We start from the raw sequence: 17,808 nt of genomic DNA, 5'->3' as shown, positions 1-17,808 counted from the left end.
ATGTGATTAATGTAATATTGATATATTGTTTGACAAAAAAAAAATAAAAAAAAATGAAAAAATATAAAAATATGGTATAACCGCCATATTTGTTACTATTGACGACAATAAGTCAGAGAGAGAAATCCATCGGCGATAAAATGCAAGTTTATAAATATTCTATGTTAGCTGAAATTAGTCAAATTGGTTAGAATAACTTAAACTTGTTGTTCCCATTTTCGTTATTTCGTCGTATTGGGCGAATATTTCCATAGCGTTCATCTTCCTCCATGTTAGGTCAACTGTCAGAAGGCAGGGATATGTTCAAGAAGTCTTAAAGTCATACGTACACCGTCTTGTTCAGCTTTGCAATTCCTTACCTTGTCCTGAATTGTAGGGCTTGGTTTTATTAAAAGTTTTGAAATCTGATGTTCTTCAACACATATTTTGAGGCTGTGCACACACATGGTAAGAGAATTCATCGTACAGACCTAAACAGATCGAGCTTTTGCGGCAAAGGATGATTTTAAATTAGTTAAAAAGCAGGCCGCAAGTTCTCTACTGAAAATACGCCTGGCAGGTACAAAGCACGTCATGGATCTAACTTGCGGCTACATTTTTTGTATGACTAGTAATGTTAAAACGCGCCGATAAACGTTTCTCTAATTAATTTATTCATATATATATATCAAATTTTCCGCACATCTCAGAGTTCACGGTAACACACTGGAGATGAAGTAAATACATTTGTAGCTAACAAATACTGTAGGAAAGATTTTTTTCTATAGTCTTTCCAATTCAATGGAAATTTCAATTCGACGCTTAATTTCACGAATTGATTCACGAAACATCCGTGGGATGTTATTTGCGTGAACGTGTCAGGACACCGATTTTGTTTAGTCGATCCATGATTTTGACAGTGGTCCTTGTACTGCCGTTTACAGCTTTTGACATTTAGTTAGAATGCGTGTGATGTCTTCATCGTCCTCACTTCACATCAGGAATATCTGACATTAGTTAGGTTTTTTTTTGTATTTTACAACTCTACTGATCCAAAATGATGAACAAACCCTTTTGGAAATTACTCTCCTAAAATGCATTACATATTAAAGTGCTTAACTCTGCCATATTATAAAACAATCCTCTGATACGTTTTTTGTTTTTGAATAAGACGTATATATTTTTCATATGTACTGTAGATAACCTAGCTAAATTATGCAGAATCCTGTGAAATTACTGAAAACTCCGTTTTGTGTTTATTTTACTAAGAGTTTTTTTTTATAGTATTTGTCGAAATCATCAGACCAAGGGGAGTAACTCGTCATAAATAAAAGAGCTCTTCAGTTACAGGAACTACTTCCGGCTACTTTCACTTTACCTTTTGGCGGGTTGTTTACAATGCTGCCTGGTTTAGTGTCTTACTCAGACAGTGACAATGAACAATCAGACGAGTCTAGCGATTGCCCTATAAAAAAAACCAGCAACGGAAGCGGGGTTAAAAGATGCCACTCACCAGAAGTGAAAGTAGACGGGAAAAAGTTGAAACAAAGGTACATGTACTTGTAACATTGTGAAATCTTCAATAGTATTAGCATTTTTTCATTGTACAAGTAGATGGTGTACTGATGTATACATCCATTCATATAATCTACATATCCATGGTGTTTTGTAGGGTAGTACGTGCATGTCACTTGTACATGTATTGTATACTGTACATGTATGGAAATAAAGCATTTTCCTTTCTTTGTATCTTGAGTGTATTATTTTATTCAACCATGACATTTGCACTGGATATTTCTAATGGCTTTATTAACACAAATGATTACCAAAGGGTAGATGTGACTCAAATGTACAACTGATAGCTATATAGCTATATGTGGGTCTGTGTTCAACCTGTTTATGAGTGTAGCAGGTTTAATTGTAATAGTGATACAATCGCCTTCTAACTTCGCACTAGAGGGAATTTCCCTAGAGCTCAGTTGGTAGTGCGGCGGACCAGTGAGTCTAGGGTCACAAATTTGAGCCCGGCTGGTGGCACACTTCTCTCGCTCTGTTACATTTGGTGCCGCAGACCACTCTATACAAGATTGACAGGCTTCGTTGGAGACAGAACCTGAGTTGGTCTGTGTTTGGGGGCAAACAAGTTTGAAAGGGGGGAGAGGTGTAGCAGGTTTAAATTGTACGTAGTGATACGGTAGCATTCTAGCTTCGTGCTAGAGGGAAATTCTCTTTAGCTCAGTCAGTAGAGCCGCAGACCGCTAAGTCGTGTTGCGGATTTGAGTCCGGCTCGCACCACACTATTCTCGTCCTGTTACATGTGCATAAAAAATATATATATGGTACATGTACAACAGAGTTCAACTAAAGCATGAGTTGGACATTTACACCAGACACCAACTTGTGGGAATGCCGACATTTTGACAGCTGTCAGCACCCCAGAACAAAATGGGCATGTGGACTTTACCTAAAATCACATTTGTATTTCTAAAAAGTAATTGTAATTTTGTTTTCCACAGTGCTAGTGCCCTGCCTTTACCTGACACGATTAAGTCTTTGTATGCTGAGAAATCTAAACCTCATCAAGATGACCCTGAAAAACATGGTGGAAGGATAAGATCATTTGCACATGAGGAAGGAAACTGGGCGACACATGTACATATTCCATGTAGGTGAAAAAATATCTGAATGCATGTAATTGTTAAAGATGCTCCACCTCTGACAAATGGTATTTTTTCACTATAAAAAACAGGAGCAAACGATTAAGCATTTTTCTTCAGTTAAAAAAGTTACTAACTTTACACCATTACCACCATTGAAATGTTTGAGCTTATAATTTTATTTTAAGTTGAAATATAAAAAAATAATTAATTGCATCCCGCAAAAATTCTGTGGCACTATATCCTATATGGAATGAAGTACTGATTTCCCATGCACCAAAGGCAAAATGAATTATTTAAATTAATAATGTTGTGGTTATTTGACTATTTAAAGTAATATAACGTACCATTTAACTTTCATCTGAGATAAAATGAATCAAATTATATCCTTTGTCTCACTGAATAGACCTTGGTACTCCAGGGGTTACTATCACTGACATTACATCAACCTCTGGACTTATATCTCATAGTAAAACTGGTGACAATAGAAGACACAGGTAATTTGGTCATTTGATGTACAATTGTATGATAGAACACTGTGGTTGACTGTGCTGCTTTGAAGTTGGGTTTCACTCTCTCTCTAATCTTCAAAGGAAATCTCTGCAGCCCTGTAATTGGTTGTTTTTTCTCCTAATCTGCCTCCTGGAATATTGTATAGTCCAGGGTTGGATATAACATCAGTAACTCCAGGAGTATCAAGGATGCTGAATAGCATACATGTACATGAACTTTACATTTTCCTTGATTATATTTCCCTCAGGTAGCTGTAGACCTACTACAAACATTTGTTTTATTTAACTCTACTCAAATTCTATTCCATCTTTTTCAGATGATCATGATTCCCAATTTGAAAATTTGATTCAGGAATTATTGTTGTGTCTGCGACCACTAGACTTCAAACCAATGGAATCATTTCACATCAGTCTGTCTCGGACTGTGTGTTTACGTCATCATTGGATTAAATCTCTCACCGACTCACTCAGGTCCAAAGCCAGCATGCTTGACAAGTAAGATACTCTGTACAATCCAAACTTCTCACTGACTCACTCAGGTCCAAAGCCAGCATGCTTCACAAGTAAGATACTCTGTACAATCCAAACTTCTCACTGAATCACTCAGGTCCAAAGCCAGCATGCTTCACAAGTGCGATACTCTGTACAATCCAAACTTCTCACCAACTCACTCAGGTCCAAAGCCAGCATGCTTCACACCAGCATGCGACACAAATAAGATATTTTGTACAATCCAAACTTATCGCCAACTCACTCAGGTCCAAAGCCAGCATGCTTCCCAAGTAAGATATTCTGTACAATCCAAACTTCTCACAGACTCACTCAGATCCAAAGCCAGCATGCTTCACAACAGCATGCTTCCCAAGTAAGATACTCTGTACAATCCAAACTTCTCACAGACTCACTCAGATCCAAAGCCAGCATGCTTCACAACAGCATGCTTCACAAGTAAGATACTCTGTACAATCCAAACTTCTCACTGGCTCACTCAGGTCCAAAGCCAGCATGCTTTACATGTAAGCTATTTTGTACAATCCAAACTTCTCACCAACTCACTCAGGTCCAAAGCCAGCATGCTTCACAAGTAAGATATTCTGTACAATCCAAACTTCTCACAGACTCACTCAGGTCCAAAGCCAGCATGCTTCACAAGTAAGCTATTTTGTACAATCCAAACTTCTCACAGACTCACTCATATCCAAAGCCAGCATGCTTCACAACAGCATGCTTCCCAAGTAAGATATTCTGTACAATCCAAACTTCTCACAGACTCACTCAGATCCAAAGCCAGCATGCTTCACAACAGCATGCTTCACAAGTAGGATAATCTGTACAATCCAAACTTCTCACTGGCTCACTCAGGTCCAAAGCCAGCATGCTTTACATGTAAGCTATTTTGTACAATCCAAACTTCTCACCAACTCACTCAGGTCCAAAGCCAGCATGCTTCACAAGTAAGATATTCTGTACAATCCAAACTTCTCACAGACTCACTCAGGTCCCAAACCAGCATGCTTCACAAGTGAGCTATTTTGTACAATCCAAACTTCTCACCAACTTACTCAGGTCCAAAGCCAGCATGCTTCACAAGTAATATGTTTTGTATAGTCCAAACTTCTCACCGAATCAATCAGGTCCAAAGCCAGCATGTTTTACATGTAAGCTATTTTGTACAACCCAAACTTCTCACCAACTCACGACTTACATGTTTCTGAAAATTGATTGTGTATTCATATCTAATGGGACTTTGTAAAAGGAATCACACCATTTAACCTACTTTCAGGTGTTATTGTGAAATGGTGGCTGTGAAGCTGTTCACCAATGATGAGAAAAACAGGTCAGTATACTTAGATTGAGTGTCTGCCATATTGAAACTTTATGTACGATTTGTTTCATATCACAAAGGTTATTTGTTTGTCATATTCTGTACATGTACATACTGTAATTGACCCAACAAGTACCCAGGACAATGCACAATTTCTGTGGCACTTGAGTGCTACCGAAATGAATAAACCCAATTGTACTGTTATTTGCAAACACTATTTGTAATTATGATTTTATAATGTTGAATATCCTAAAGATGGAATATATTGATTATAATGTTGGAAATTTTACAAATGATTTTACGTTTGTTTGATTGTGTACATGTAGGGAAGTAGTCAGATGTAGGCTTGTGTAGAGAAATTGTTGGATTTAGATGCATGGTTGTATGTTGCCTATATAAAGTTTATAAATTACTGCTCTGTTTTTTTTTACGATTCATATTGATTAATACATGGTTAATAGATAGCATATCAACTCTAGATTTATTTTTCTATTTTTAGACAATGCTGTTTCAATATATCGGATATTCACACAAGTTTTTTTGTTTTAACACATTTGATGAGCATACGTTCTGTGCTTAGCCTGTATCAAACTATTATTTTATAGGACATTTGTGGTGGTAGAGGTCCTGTCCCACCCAGATATATTAAGGGACTATATATCAGCCATAGACGAGTGTCTGGACGAGTTTGGGCTTCAAAAATACTATAAGGTATGTACAATCTAAGTCCACTTCTGGACAAGTTGGGGCTTAAAAAATACTATAAGGTATGTACAATCTAAGTCTACTTCTGGACAAGTTGGGGCTTCAAAAACATTATAAGTTATGTACAATCAAAAGAACACTTCTCGACGAGGTTGGACTTCAAAATACTATAAGGTATGTACAATCTCCACTTCTGGACAAGTTGGGGCTTCAAAAATACTAAAAGGTATGTACAATCAAAAGACCATTTCTGGACGAGTTTCTGGTTCAAAATTACTACATTTTGTATAAGGCATTTGAAATCATAAGTCCACTTCTGGGCGAGTTTTGGCTTCAAAAATGCTAGAAGATATGAATAATCAAAAGTCCACTTCTAGGCGAGTTTGGGCTAACAATATTTTTGACAAATAAATATATTGTGGTAATCCTTAAGTCACGATGGGTAAATGTTTTATTCGTGTTACTCAAGTGTTTTGCAAAAGTGAAGTTACTGTCAGTAGGCGTTGTTTTAGGACAATAGTACTGTTATTGACAATCCTAGAACTGGTAATAGGGGACTGATGTCTCCATTGTAGGACAATAGTACTGTTATTGACAATCCTAGAAATGGTAATAGGGGACTGATGTCTCCATTGTAGGACAATAGTATTGTTATTGACAATCCTAGAACTGGTAATAGGGGACCGATGTCTCCATTGTAGGACAATAGTACTGTTATTGACAATCCTAGAACTGGTAATAGGGGACTGATGTCTCCATTGTAGGACAATAGTACTGTTATTGACAATCCTAGAACTGGTAATAGGGGACTGATGTCTCCATTGTAGGACAATAGTACTGTTATTGACTATCCTAGAACTGGTAATAGGGGACTGATGTCTCCATTGTAGGACAATAGTACTGTTATTGACAATCCTAGAACTGGTAATAGGGGACTGATGTCTCCATTGTAGGACAATAGTACTGTTATTGACAATCCTAGAACTGATAATAGGGGACCGATGTCTCCATTGTAGGACAATAGTACTGTTATTGACAATCCTAGAACTGGTAATAGGGGACTGATGTCTCCATTGTAGGACAATAGTACTGTTATTGACAATCCTAGAACTGGTAATAGGGAACTGATGTCTCCATTGTAGGACAATAGTACTGTTATTGACAATCCTAGAACTGATAATAAGGGACTGATGTCTCCATTGTAGGATAATAGTACTGTTATTGACAATCCTAGAACTGGTAATAGGGGACTGATGTCTCCATTGTAGGACAATAGTACTGTTATTGACAATCCTAGAACTGGTAATAGGGAACTGATGTCTCCATTGTAGGACAATAGTACTGTTATTGACTATCCTAGAACTGGTAATAGGGGACTGATGTCTCCATTGTAGGACAATAGTACTGTTATTGACAATCCTAGAACTGGTAATAGGGAACTGATGTCTCCATTGTAGGACAATAGTACTGTTATTGACAATCCTAGAACTGGTAATAGGGGACTGATGTCTCCATTGTAGGACAATAGTACTGTTATTGACAATCCTAGAACGGGTAATAGGGGACTGATGTCTCCATTGTAGGACAATAGTACTGTTATTGACATATATTAATAGGGGACTGATGTCTCCATTGTAGGACCCATCGTTTCACCTGAGCGTTGGATGGTGTGTCGGTAATGCTCTCAATGATGTTACCAAGGAACAACAGCGACAGCTTCAGGTCAGTACACAGAACCAGTGTTTATGTTGGGGCACCCATACGATGTCTTAATGCGACACAATGTATTGTTACGCAAGAAATTTTACAAAATTAATTCCTGAACACAAGTGTATTCTTATTTTATCATGCTAAAATAATCATCCCTATTAACATCCCATCAGCTTATTGTGATTGGTACAAAATAGTAATTAGTTTGCGAATAATAGATTTGTTAACATCGTATGACACATCTTGCTCCTTTTGTGTTTTGTACAGAATGTCCTTGAAGATTACCTCAATGCAGATCCGGGCCTTAAACTCATTCCGGTAGAACAAATACAATGCAAATCAGGAAACAAGACTTTTACTTTTACTCTAGATACATGATCTCAATAAACACCTTTTGTAGTATGTATTGTATATTTTTTTTGTTCTTGCATCAAACGTTTGTTCGTCCTCATGGAATATAAATTTGCCATAAAGGTATGATGTTTTTATGACTTAAGTCAGTTTTTGACTTAAATTTGTTTGAGAAATCGCGGCCAGGTCCAAAGGACCGATGTGATCTTATGCCATATCGTGACGTTTGTCGTCTGAACACCGTCGTCAACAATTCATAGATCTCTCTGTTGTGCACATTGCTATCCCACTCGCACTAACACACTAGAATAAAGTTGATGCACAGAATGTAAGAAATATTTGATTGACTACACTCTGTACAAGGGGTGCCGTATATATAGCATCCACTGTAAGCATGATGTGCCAACCATCAGTAACTGATTTCCTATGGTTACGAAGTCGCCATAATGTGGGTTTGATGTTTAAAAGAAATATTGTAAAAGTATAGTTACTTTTGTAAAAAGCTGTTTTGTTACTTTTAAAAGGAATCCAAGAAAAATGTTACCTATTCTCTTTTCCCAATTCTCTGGAAAGAGAAGTTGTTTTTTTCCATCTTCTTATTTGAAATCGAGACGTTTGTTTCCATAACGGGATTATTGTGCGAATGGATGTATACGTGTAGGGAGCGCTGCTAATGGATAGACCGTGGATGTAATACAAATAGACGTACAGAGAAATATGTGATGTACTATTGTTCTATTTTATCTTAATCAAACCATTATGAAATTCTTAGCAATCATAAATACAGTATTGTGTGATTATAAAAGAATCAAACCTTATGAAATTGGAAGAAATAAACTTCACCGTCTAGCTTTATAGTTGAAACATTGTCCCATCTTTGCTTCCTTTCCTATCGCTGTATTAAAGTATTCCAATGGGAACCTGTTTACTCTGATCATTAAAAAATACAATAAACAATGCTCGAACATAAACATCTCATGGCGTATTACTATTGATATTTGTACAAGTTTGTAATAGTATTGATAAATAGTAGATACTGGGTTAACAAATGCGTCACGTTCAGCCTTGACATTCATTTCTAAAGTAACAATGTGACCACTGTGCTAAAGTTTATCTGATAATGAATATATATATGTATCGCGTTATTAGATACAAATTTGCGTTGTCATTTTGTCTTTTTAGAGAGAAATGATTTGAATTCCTTTATTTCATACTTTAAGTGAAAATTTGCGTATCCCCATTTTTCGTTTGGAGGTTTGTGTGTTTTGTAGGCTATAATAGAAACTAAATTCAAGTGGAATTAGTTATTAGTTTTGAAGGTTGATCGCATATCAAACATAATTTAGTGAATATCGTTACTGGCCATTATTTCACGCACTTAAGGTATTGCAAGGGACGAATGTGCATTGTAAGGCAAGATAATAAAGAATGGCAGTTAATCAGAATATGCTTGCCAGGTATTCATCTGTAAGTATATGGATGGGATTGATTGTAAAAATGTAGCTGTCCATTTCAATATCCACCGAAAGTAGGTACTATTCTTCGCTTCATTATTTTTCTGGTCTAATGAAATAAATAATGCTTCTCCTGTGCAACGTCATGTTAACGTCAGAAGTGAAGTAACCAGTGCCGATCTACATTTTGGACTAATAGGTCAGACTGACAAACGATCGAGGTAAACGGTGTGTATCGATACCGTTTATGTTCTTTGTACCCTATACATGTTCGAGAAGGTCATAGTCCAACGTAAACGTTAATAATTACACATTTAGCCTATCACTAGTCAGTTGCAGGTGTGACATCCGCAGGTTGTTGACCTCCGTTAGAAGACAAGTAGACTGATATCTGAAGGTTGGTATTATGATTTTTAAAAGCAATATTACAAGGTTTCGATTGATAATTTAATTCCTGTATCATCAGTTGTAAGACAAAACAATTATTATTGAAACAATTATTACACTATTAGCATTTTCGGAACAAAGCATGAGGACAAAAATTCTTTGACTTGGCAGAAAGAAGTAAGAAGATAATAAGGAATAACTCGTAAAGACAATGGATCAGGGGACAACAAAATATGTTTGAGAAGAGAGCGAAATCGTAGATGTAATTATAATGATATTAATTTGTAGCATGTAAAACTTTTTTCGAGGCCAGACAAATCTCCATTTCGTGAGTGTATGAATGTTGTGAAAATTCATAATATAAATGTACACATAATTTATCGAATCTTTCAATACTGTAAGGGCATTTGTCGATACCTTGTATAGTCATGGGTTGTGTTATAACGACTTCTTTGGTGTGAAATTTACCAGTATTCTGCAGCAAAAGCCAACTCGTTTTGTGATGTTTCGGTATTACTGCTGATTGTGAACCGGATTAGCTTGTTAACATTAATGAGTACAAGCCGTGTCGTTAATTCTATCGGATCTGTTGCTTAATATTTTTGAGGATTTCATCTTGATGTGTTTTATAATGATTAAGTACATATATTGTGTTTATAATGATGTCCATCGTATGTACATACTGTAAATATTACAATAAAATTAACATGAGGTTTTTGAATTTTACGAATTGATATTGACAAGATAACTTATTTAGGATGTGTCTATGGCTGATTGTGTGTATACATGACGATATGAGAGTCAGATGACCTATTTCATTGGCCCAGTATAATGCTGTATACTCGGGGTGCGATATCAAATTAAAACGACTTACTACATTCACTAGACAAATGTCATTTAGGGAATACAGAATTTAGAATCGGAAGGAAATAACACATATACAATAATGTCAGTAAGATTCATATGTGTCATACGATAACTTTGGGTCAACAAGGGTAGGATATAAGGTGATATAAGGTCAGATCAACTGTATTAGGTCACTGAGGTCGGAGAGAATTGTCTACTTAATCAGATGAGTAGAAAATATTTATTTATAAAAGAGGACAAGTAAGCATGATAAGACGTATTCCAGTCATTTTTACTGATAAGTAATCCATTGCAAACAATTATTTATTTAATAGGTTTCGAAAACACAAATTGTTTTAACTAAAGTTATATTAGTTACCTGGTACATGTACTTTGAATGCTATTTCAGAAATGGCTTCATCCTTGTGGCTCCTTCTGGCATGCGTCGTGGCTGTGAATGCAAGGCAGATAACTCTGCAGACCTACAACGTAGGTCTGAACCCCCGGGTAGATAACATGGAAATAAGAAAAGACGCTGTTGTCCCCGAACTCAGACACAACGGAAGTGACGTCGTCTGTCTTCAGGAGGTAGGACCAACTGGGGCTTCTCATACAATGAGTAATTAAAAGAATAGAATTTCGGAATAGTGAATGAGCGTATTGAAATATTTTATTGATTAAACTTGAAGGTACCGCATCCTTAGATAGCCAATTACAATGTAGTGTAACGTTTAGTTCGTATGTTCATCCAGAAATAATGGTTTTAGGCAGTTTTCACCATGCGCTTAAGTCTTGTTTTGCAGGCTCTTGCTACATATTTTCATTTTTATTTTTTTATTTCAAAAATATTTGTGTATATGAAATACATACAACAATTGAGCTCATTTCTATTGCAAACAAGCTGCAGTAAAACCTGACAAGGCTGCATCAGTACGATTCTTTGTTTTATGAGCATAGAGACATTGGCAAAATATGCATGGTTTCAATTCTTATCAATTTTATATTTATGCAGATTTGGAGAAGTGGGGACGTCCAACATATCATTGAATCACTGAGAGACATCTACCCGTACTCACTCAGTCCGCTCCATGATCAGATGGGAAATTTCCAATACCGAACATTTTGGCCACCATGTTTTAGCTGGGCTGCTATGTCATTTGCGACTTGCGCCCTTACTTATTGCCGAAATGAGCCGACGGAAGAAGATGTGGTCCGCTGTGTGGTGTCGTGTGGGTTTGTGGATGTGTCTCGGGAGTGTATTTCGTGTGTGGTGATTGGAGGAACCTTTGCTGCCCTTCGTGGGTGTGTGTATGGTTTCGGCTATAATTACAACCCACAGGGATTACTTCTACTCAGCAAGAGACCGCTTACAGATGGATCAGTGACAGACTATTTCCCGGGGACGAAGACTATAGCACAGCGGTCTTACGTCAAAGCCGAGGTCCAACATAATTTGCCATGCACCTATATAATAAACATGTTTAACATTTAGTGCAAAAATAATTTTCAGTAATTAATCGCCATGATGGGTTCACGCAATGATATTAATAATAAACAGAAAGTGTAATAAATCATATCATACGGAATATGGTTGTAGAACATTTCCCCAAAGTTCAAATTTTCAGCACTCACAGAACGTCGATAAGCATTTAGAATACGTCATTAGAGAATCTATTTTATTTACGGATTGGTCCAATTTACAACTGTGCGGTTATGCGCGGTTGATATATATCCCTTTCGAGAACTATGCCGACAAATACAAGCAATCTTGTTTCGTTCATCAGGAGACCTCTTGGTATAGACGCTTTGGAGAAACCGACTCGATTTAATAATGACATATTTCAAGAGAATGCAAAGAAATTAATATTGAAAATAAATAGTTCGTTGAGTAAGGAAAGAAAGAATGTTATTGTAGAAAGAAATTCATTTTGAATAACACGTCAATGTTTCTAAACTAATAGCTTGTATGTATTTATGTACCTTAAAGAGGAGAATGGTATATAGTGTCTAAACTTTCCATTATCCAGGTGGAAGACTTTGGTCCTGTTGTTTGCACACATATGACATCATACCTCGGAGATTTCTATCTTGAACGTGAGTTTTATGGTTAATTTGAAAATGTAATTTTTGTACTTTCGTAATCTTCTTTGTATTACCCGCGGGTAATACGATTTGTTACGATTTGTGCTGACTATCTGTCGATGCGGGCTATACATTATAAGATATTTCACACACACTAGCAGGTGCATAGCTAACGTACCCTCATCCCATGTCAAATGATCGTAAAATGAACTGAATTCTTCCATGTAAAACCTACTTTTACCTACTCTTAAATAAATGATATGTTATAGTGAAAAAAACCCTAAAATTTATTTCAAATGAAATATTTATATCATAACAGCCTCACATGCCATTAGTAGGGCACATTACAAGTATAACTCTAAGATATCGATGGGTAATCAGCGACCAACCTGCCAGTGCGAGTTATCTTAATTTTATTTCTCTAAATTATAGAAAAAAGTCTTGAATTTGCTTCCTGCGGGTTATACTCAGATGCGGATAATACGCAGGAAAATTACGTAGTTTAATAGAAAAGATGTTGAATAGTAGATACATTGAAATATCACAAACACAACGATGGTTAAATAGTTTAAAAATAATTATATGATATTACAGCGAGTCTAATGGACAGGTTCCGAGGTTGGGCAGATCAAAGTCAATATGAGGCAAGCGTCCTGATCAGTCTGTTTTACCGGAACCGGAAAGGCGTCATCATGGGAGATTTAAACACCAGTCCGGGGTTACCCAGGCGAGGAGTCTTCCCTCACATGGCAGGTAATTACTGTCACCATGGGGAGTCAAACACCAGTCCATGTTTTTTGTTTTATCGAAGCGTTGGGAGGCGGTGATATAACCTATCTGTAATTGTTCCTAACATCATACTATTTGTGACATACGGTAATTTCTGATGTTGAAAGAAAACAAAATGTTCTCAGTATCATTTGATGTTATGATTAAACCTGCATTTACCAAGATTCTAATGAGGGATTTTAATACCAAATCGAGAAGTAACATAACAAATCATAAAAAGATAAAAACACCATTGTCTTTTACCCTAGCCGATTTGTGGTATGGTTGTATTTTTCTTAAAGCCAATCCTAGAGCTAATACGCAATGGAATAGCGTTGTTTATCATGAATGCAATTGAAAATAGCTTTGATAATCTGTATACTTGTAGATTCCTACAATGAATTCCTATACGGCCATTGGAGCTCTCCTTTCGTAGATAGGGTGGGTGCATGCACCTTCTGTAAAGATAATGTTCTTACATTTGACAACGAGAGTTGGATCCTAGACCACGTGCTGTCAAAGGGACATAGCATCATAGACTCTAAGGTAAAAACCGCGTGTTGTCAAAAGGGGGGGGGGGGGTATCTATTCCGTCTTTGCATATTACAGAGTTACCTCCCTTGCGGGTGTATCCATTGTTACGTCATTATTTTTGAGCGCAATTTACGTTGTTTTCTCCGAAAAGTATGACGCTACGCTCCAAACACATGACGTCACAATCAATACCTACCCGCAAGTGCAGATAATTCTGCAGATAATAACATGCAAATACAGAATAGTGTTTGTCTCCGTCTGTCTGCATATACTGATAACTTATGATAGGCTTGAATTGGATTTGTGGTGAAAAAGTCATCTACTAAGGACACTAGTACTGCATATATAATATAAATTTAGGCAAAGCCTATCTGAGAGCGCAGCAGTTAGTCCATTCTTTCGTTTTTGCCAGGTAGATCTAAATAAAGGATTTCCAACGGCGAAAGAGTACTCTCCCCTGACCCATCAGTCTTATCGATGTTGACATGTGTTTTGTTTTTATAGCTTATTGGGTGCGCTGAATAACTGTACTGCTAGAAACCATTTATAGAATTATTAATTATTGGAATAATAGCTTTGCTGAATTACTGGCATTGAGTTTATAACAAGAAAAACAATATTGAACAAAGATTACTTCTACTTTCACTTTCTGCAAAAATACGTGACTGCGGCTACAAATTATATCTCAACGTCATTCTCCGTTGCCAGGCGGAAAAATTCCGAAGCAACTGCTCACGTAAAACGGCTTTTAAGTTAAGACTCAGAAAAAAATGTAATTGTTAGATACAGGTAAGAATAAATTGGAAGGTTTATATTTCACTAATGTTTTCATTTTGAATTTTTCGAAGCGTTACTGTGTTTGTAATCACACGAGAGTGTGTTTTTTGTAAATCACGCGAGAGTGTGGACTTTGGATACTGTCTTGCGCGATGCTGGATCTTGTGTTGACTTCCTGTTTCCGGTTTGTGAGAAAGTTTTCACTAACAATTTACAAATATATTTGTGTACATATATTGGATGATTTACATAGAATAACGTTAGTGAGACACCTCTATCACAAGAGTTCGCTTCGCGAACGGGCCGAACGTTCGCTGCGCTCTCTATTATCTTCCATCATAGTATAATATATAATAATATATATTATTTTTTATAAAACATATTATACATGGAAAGCATAAAAATGTCTTTAACAAGTGTTTAAGGGTTAAGGACACTTTTATTATTTATAGATAGTAATTGTCAGTACTTTGATGGTTCATTCCTTTACTGCATTATCACAAAACAGCTTGTAGTTACAAAAGATCTGGGGCTAGTTGGGGTTTAGTTGGATTTCATTATTATCTGACAGTCCGGTCAAGGGTAAAGACATAGCTTCCGAGGATCGGTAGGGGACACGTATTTTTTTGAATACTCAGAATATTTGTTTTCAATATTTCATTTCCTACCTTTCAGCTTCTTCACACAGCAAATATTGATGGCCAAGAATTTCCTGTTTCTGACCACTACGGGGTGGAAGTGACTTTTGATGACGACATTTAATCTATCTAAACATGTGACCTTGGATGACCTCTACCAACTCTTAGTGACATTTTCGTAGATGGGAATAATAGCAATTTCTAGCATGATGATTACTTTGGTCTATATTGTGTTTATTAATTGTGTAATTCTGACAGGGTTAACAATATTGCACATGTTTTTATTTGATTGGTGAAAATTTCTATAATAGACAAATAAATATTGAGTTCTGTTATTGCTCTAGAAATGTTGATTTTCCACGAAAAAATGGTGTTGGTATTAGGTAATAAAATGTAAATCGATGCCACACGGTAATAATGCATTAAATAGTAATTATGTTTCGTCAATACGAAATTACGATGCGTGCTATATCAATAGGTGGTCGCCACACAGTGATGTGCAGGGCTCAGTTTTATCAACATTTTTTGACTTTAAGGAATCCCTTAACTTAAATTTCCCTATTGAAAAACATTACATGATAAGAAAAATATATTAAGTTAATTCTTTAATTTCTTAAATTGTGTAATGCTTTCCTATGGAGAATTTTTATGTTAAGGAATTCCTTAAATTGAAGGAATGTTCATGGGCCAAGGACTACCATGACGCGTCTGCTGTATCCTTCAAATCTCTGATGACTGGCATGTCATCATTAATTGGAATTTTAAGTTGTTTAAAATTTACAAAATATAGATATAAACAATGTATGAACAATGTTATTATATATGTACATGATCTGTTTTTATTCGTTTTTTTGTTATTAAACTTGATACCATATCACAAAGTTAATATTTGTTATAGAAAAATTAACCACGAGGGCTGACTTATACTGGCAATTTTCGTTACTAAAATCCCCACTCTTATTTAACTGAGAAAAACTTCTGGACAATATTTCCGTATGAAGACCTTCACCACCGTTTTACCAATAATATTTTTTGCCTGTCACTAGTGTAATATGACCTGGAGCGATTTTCATTGGCTGAAAATTCATTGTGACGTCAAGACAGAAACAATAAAAATAATATCAGAAAAATGACGTGACGTCAGGATTACGAGGACGACGGGACAAAATGGCAGCCTCCGCTTGAATTTTCGCAATACATTTTGACGCGAGATTCTTTGAAACGTAGGTTTTTTTAGTTTTTGTGTTCATTTCATATGAAAGGAGGGGTATCACTCTGGGCCGTTTTACGGCCACTCAGTGATAAGTAAAATAGTTTGCATGAAGATACATTAGGGTTTAAACATGGGAAAATAGCATATGCTTTGTGGACAGATGATACCATTCATTGATTATGACCTAATTTATGCACATGACTTAGCCTAGCCTAGGATGTAATCATCTTCAGCAGATCATGTCAAGATCCTTATGCAGTATATATTATATATATATATATATTCTAATTTTTAATTAATTAGGACTTAAATAATGGAAATGTGAATTTTCACCCTTTGACCTCTGACTTCTGACCTCTGAAATAACCATGAGCGCAGAAAAAATCGGATATTCTGAATAGCATACAATATGCAGTTGACCCTAATGTATCTTCATGCAAACTATTTTACTTATCCCCGAGTGGCCGTAAAACGGCCCAAAGTGATACCCCTCCTTTCATGAAAGTCGTCTCGAAGTGTTAAAGTTGTATGGTCTATCACTTTCGCTCTTTTTGTCATAGTGAAAACTGTTTAAGTGTTATACACATTTTTCCCCGTCTGTCCGAGGTTTAAACTTTGTACTTTTACCACTTTTTATAAAGTTGCAGCACTGGAAGTATTTTTAATTATAGAAGTAAAAAAATCTTTTTAACGTGTACACGTCAAAAATAAACTCGAAAGATGCCGAATCATTCCGAACTCTTCCGAACATCGTCGCGACAATCTCGAAGTAACACGAGAGTTGTGAAACCAAATGTCAACAATTTTTTTCATAAACAAAACATGCGGTCGACCTCAGCAGACTGGATCTACAAAGAAAATAATGCTTGCACATTATAATATTTGATACACACAATATTGAATTACGGCAATGTGTGATTAGATGTTTCAAATACTCGCTCTGTGGACATATACCAGCACGATTTGCTCATATTAGCCAGAAGGAAAACGTAAACAAACACATGTGCGCTTACGCTTGTTACCTGGATCACCACGTGCAGGACGTGTGGACATAAGTCACGTGATACGATTCGGAATGCTGACAAAAGCCGAAGGTACTGAACATGGCGGCGATTGAAAGCGCTGTATTCAAAACCAGGAATAGGCGGACATATTCTTTTGGGGAGCTTAATCAATAAGTTACATGTGCATGTTCAAATATCAAATGTTTAAGCAATGTATCGTTACAGTGAAAATTACCAGAAATACAACTTTAATTTTGCTCGCCAAGGCTCGCAAAAATAAAACTTCTTATACTCGTTTCATAAAATCTCATATGAAAGAAATGGTCACCTATTTCAGATCCTATATACATTGTAACAGCTATTGTT

The 17,808-nt window shown here is 36.2% G+C and overlaps 2 protein-coding genes across 2 annotated transcripts; both read left to right on the top strand.

Moving 5' to 3' along the window:
- Positions 1 to 1,157: 1,157 nt before the first annotated feature.
- Positions 1,158 to 7,790, top strand: LOC138315102 (U6 snRNA phosphodiesterase 1-like). Its single transcript, XM_069255845.1, has 7 exons — positions 1,158 to 1,529; positions 2,496 to 2,644; positions 3,466 to 3,643; positions 4,932 to 4,985; positions 5,579 to 5,684; positions 7,317 to 7,400; positions 7,656 to 7,790. Exons 1-7 carry the CDS (start codon positions 1,378 to 1,380, stop codon positions 7,764 to 7,766), a joined length of 834 nt encoding a protein of 277 aa, XP_069111946.1. The 5' UTR covers positions 1,158 to 1,377; the 3' UTR covers positions 7,767 to 7,790.
- Positions 7,791 to 7,935: 145 nt separating this feature from the next.
- Positions 7,936 to 16,106, top strand: LOC138315101 (uncharacterized). The gene is made up of 7 exons (XM_069255844.1): positions 7,936 to 9,590; positions 10,836 to 11,014; positions 11,439 to 11,867; positions 12,454 to 12,520; positions 13,103 to 13,261; positions 13,665 to 13,822; positions 15,263 to 16,106. The coding sequence occupies exons 2-7, from the start codon at positions 10,838 to 10,840 to the stop codon at positions 15,347 to 15,349; spliced, it is 1,077 nt and encodes a 358-aa protein (XP_069111945.1). The 5' UTR covers positions 7,936 to 9,590; positions 10,836 to 10,837; the 3' UTR covers positions 15,350 to 16,106.
- The last annotated feature ends 1,702 nt before the right edge of the window (positions 16,107 to 17,808 follow it).

The sequence above is a fragment of the Argopecten irradians genome, chromosome 2 (assembly GCF_041381155.1).
Source record: "Argopecten irradians isolate NY chromosome 2, Ai_NY, whole genome shotgun sequence".
NCBI classification, from domain to species: domain Eukaryota; kingdom Metazoa; phylum Mollusca; class Bivalvia; order Pectinida; family Pectinidae; genus Argopecten; species Argopecten irradians.
This window is presented reverse-complemented; position numbering and strand designations above follow the sequence as displayed.

Bases quoted from the DNA above. Each gene is read 5' to 3' on its own strand.
- LOC138315101 (XM_069255844.1), top strand. From the start codon at position 10,838: ATGGCTTCATCCTTGTGGCTCCTTCTGGCATGCGTCGTGGCTGTGAAT. The intron at 11,015-11,438 runs GTAGGACCAACT...ATATTTATGCAG, and splicing joins ACGTCGTCTGTCTTCAGGAG to ATTTGGAGAAGTGGGGACGT. The intron at 11,868-12,453 runs GTCCAACATAAT...TCCATTATCCAG, and splicing joins GGTCTTACGTCAAAGCCGAG to GTGGAAGACTTTGGTCCTGT.
- LOC138315102 (XM_069255845.1), top strand. From the start codon at position 1,378: ATGCTGCCTGGTTTAGTGTCTTACTCAGACAGTGACAATGAACAATCA. The intron at 2,645-3,465 runs GTAGGTGAAAAA...CATCTTTTTCAG, and splicing joins GACACATGTACATATTCCAT to ATGATCATGATTCCCAATTT. The intron at 4,986-5,578 runs GTCAGTATACTT...ATTATTTTATAG, and splicing joins ACCAATGATGAGAAAAACAG to GACATTTGTGGTGGTAGAGG.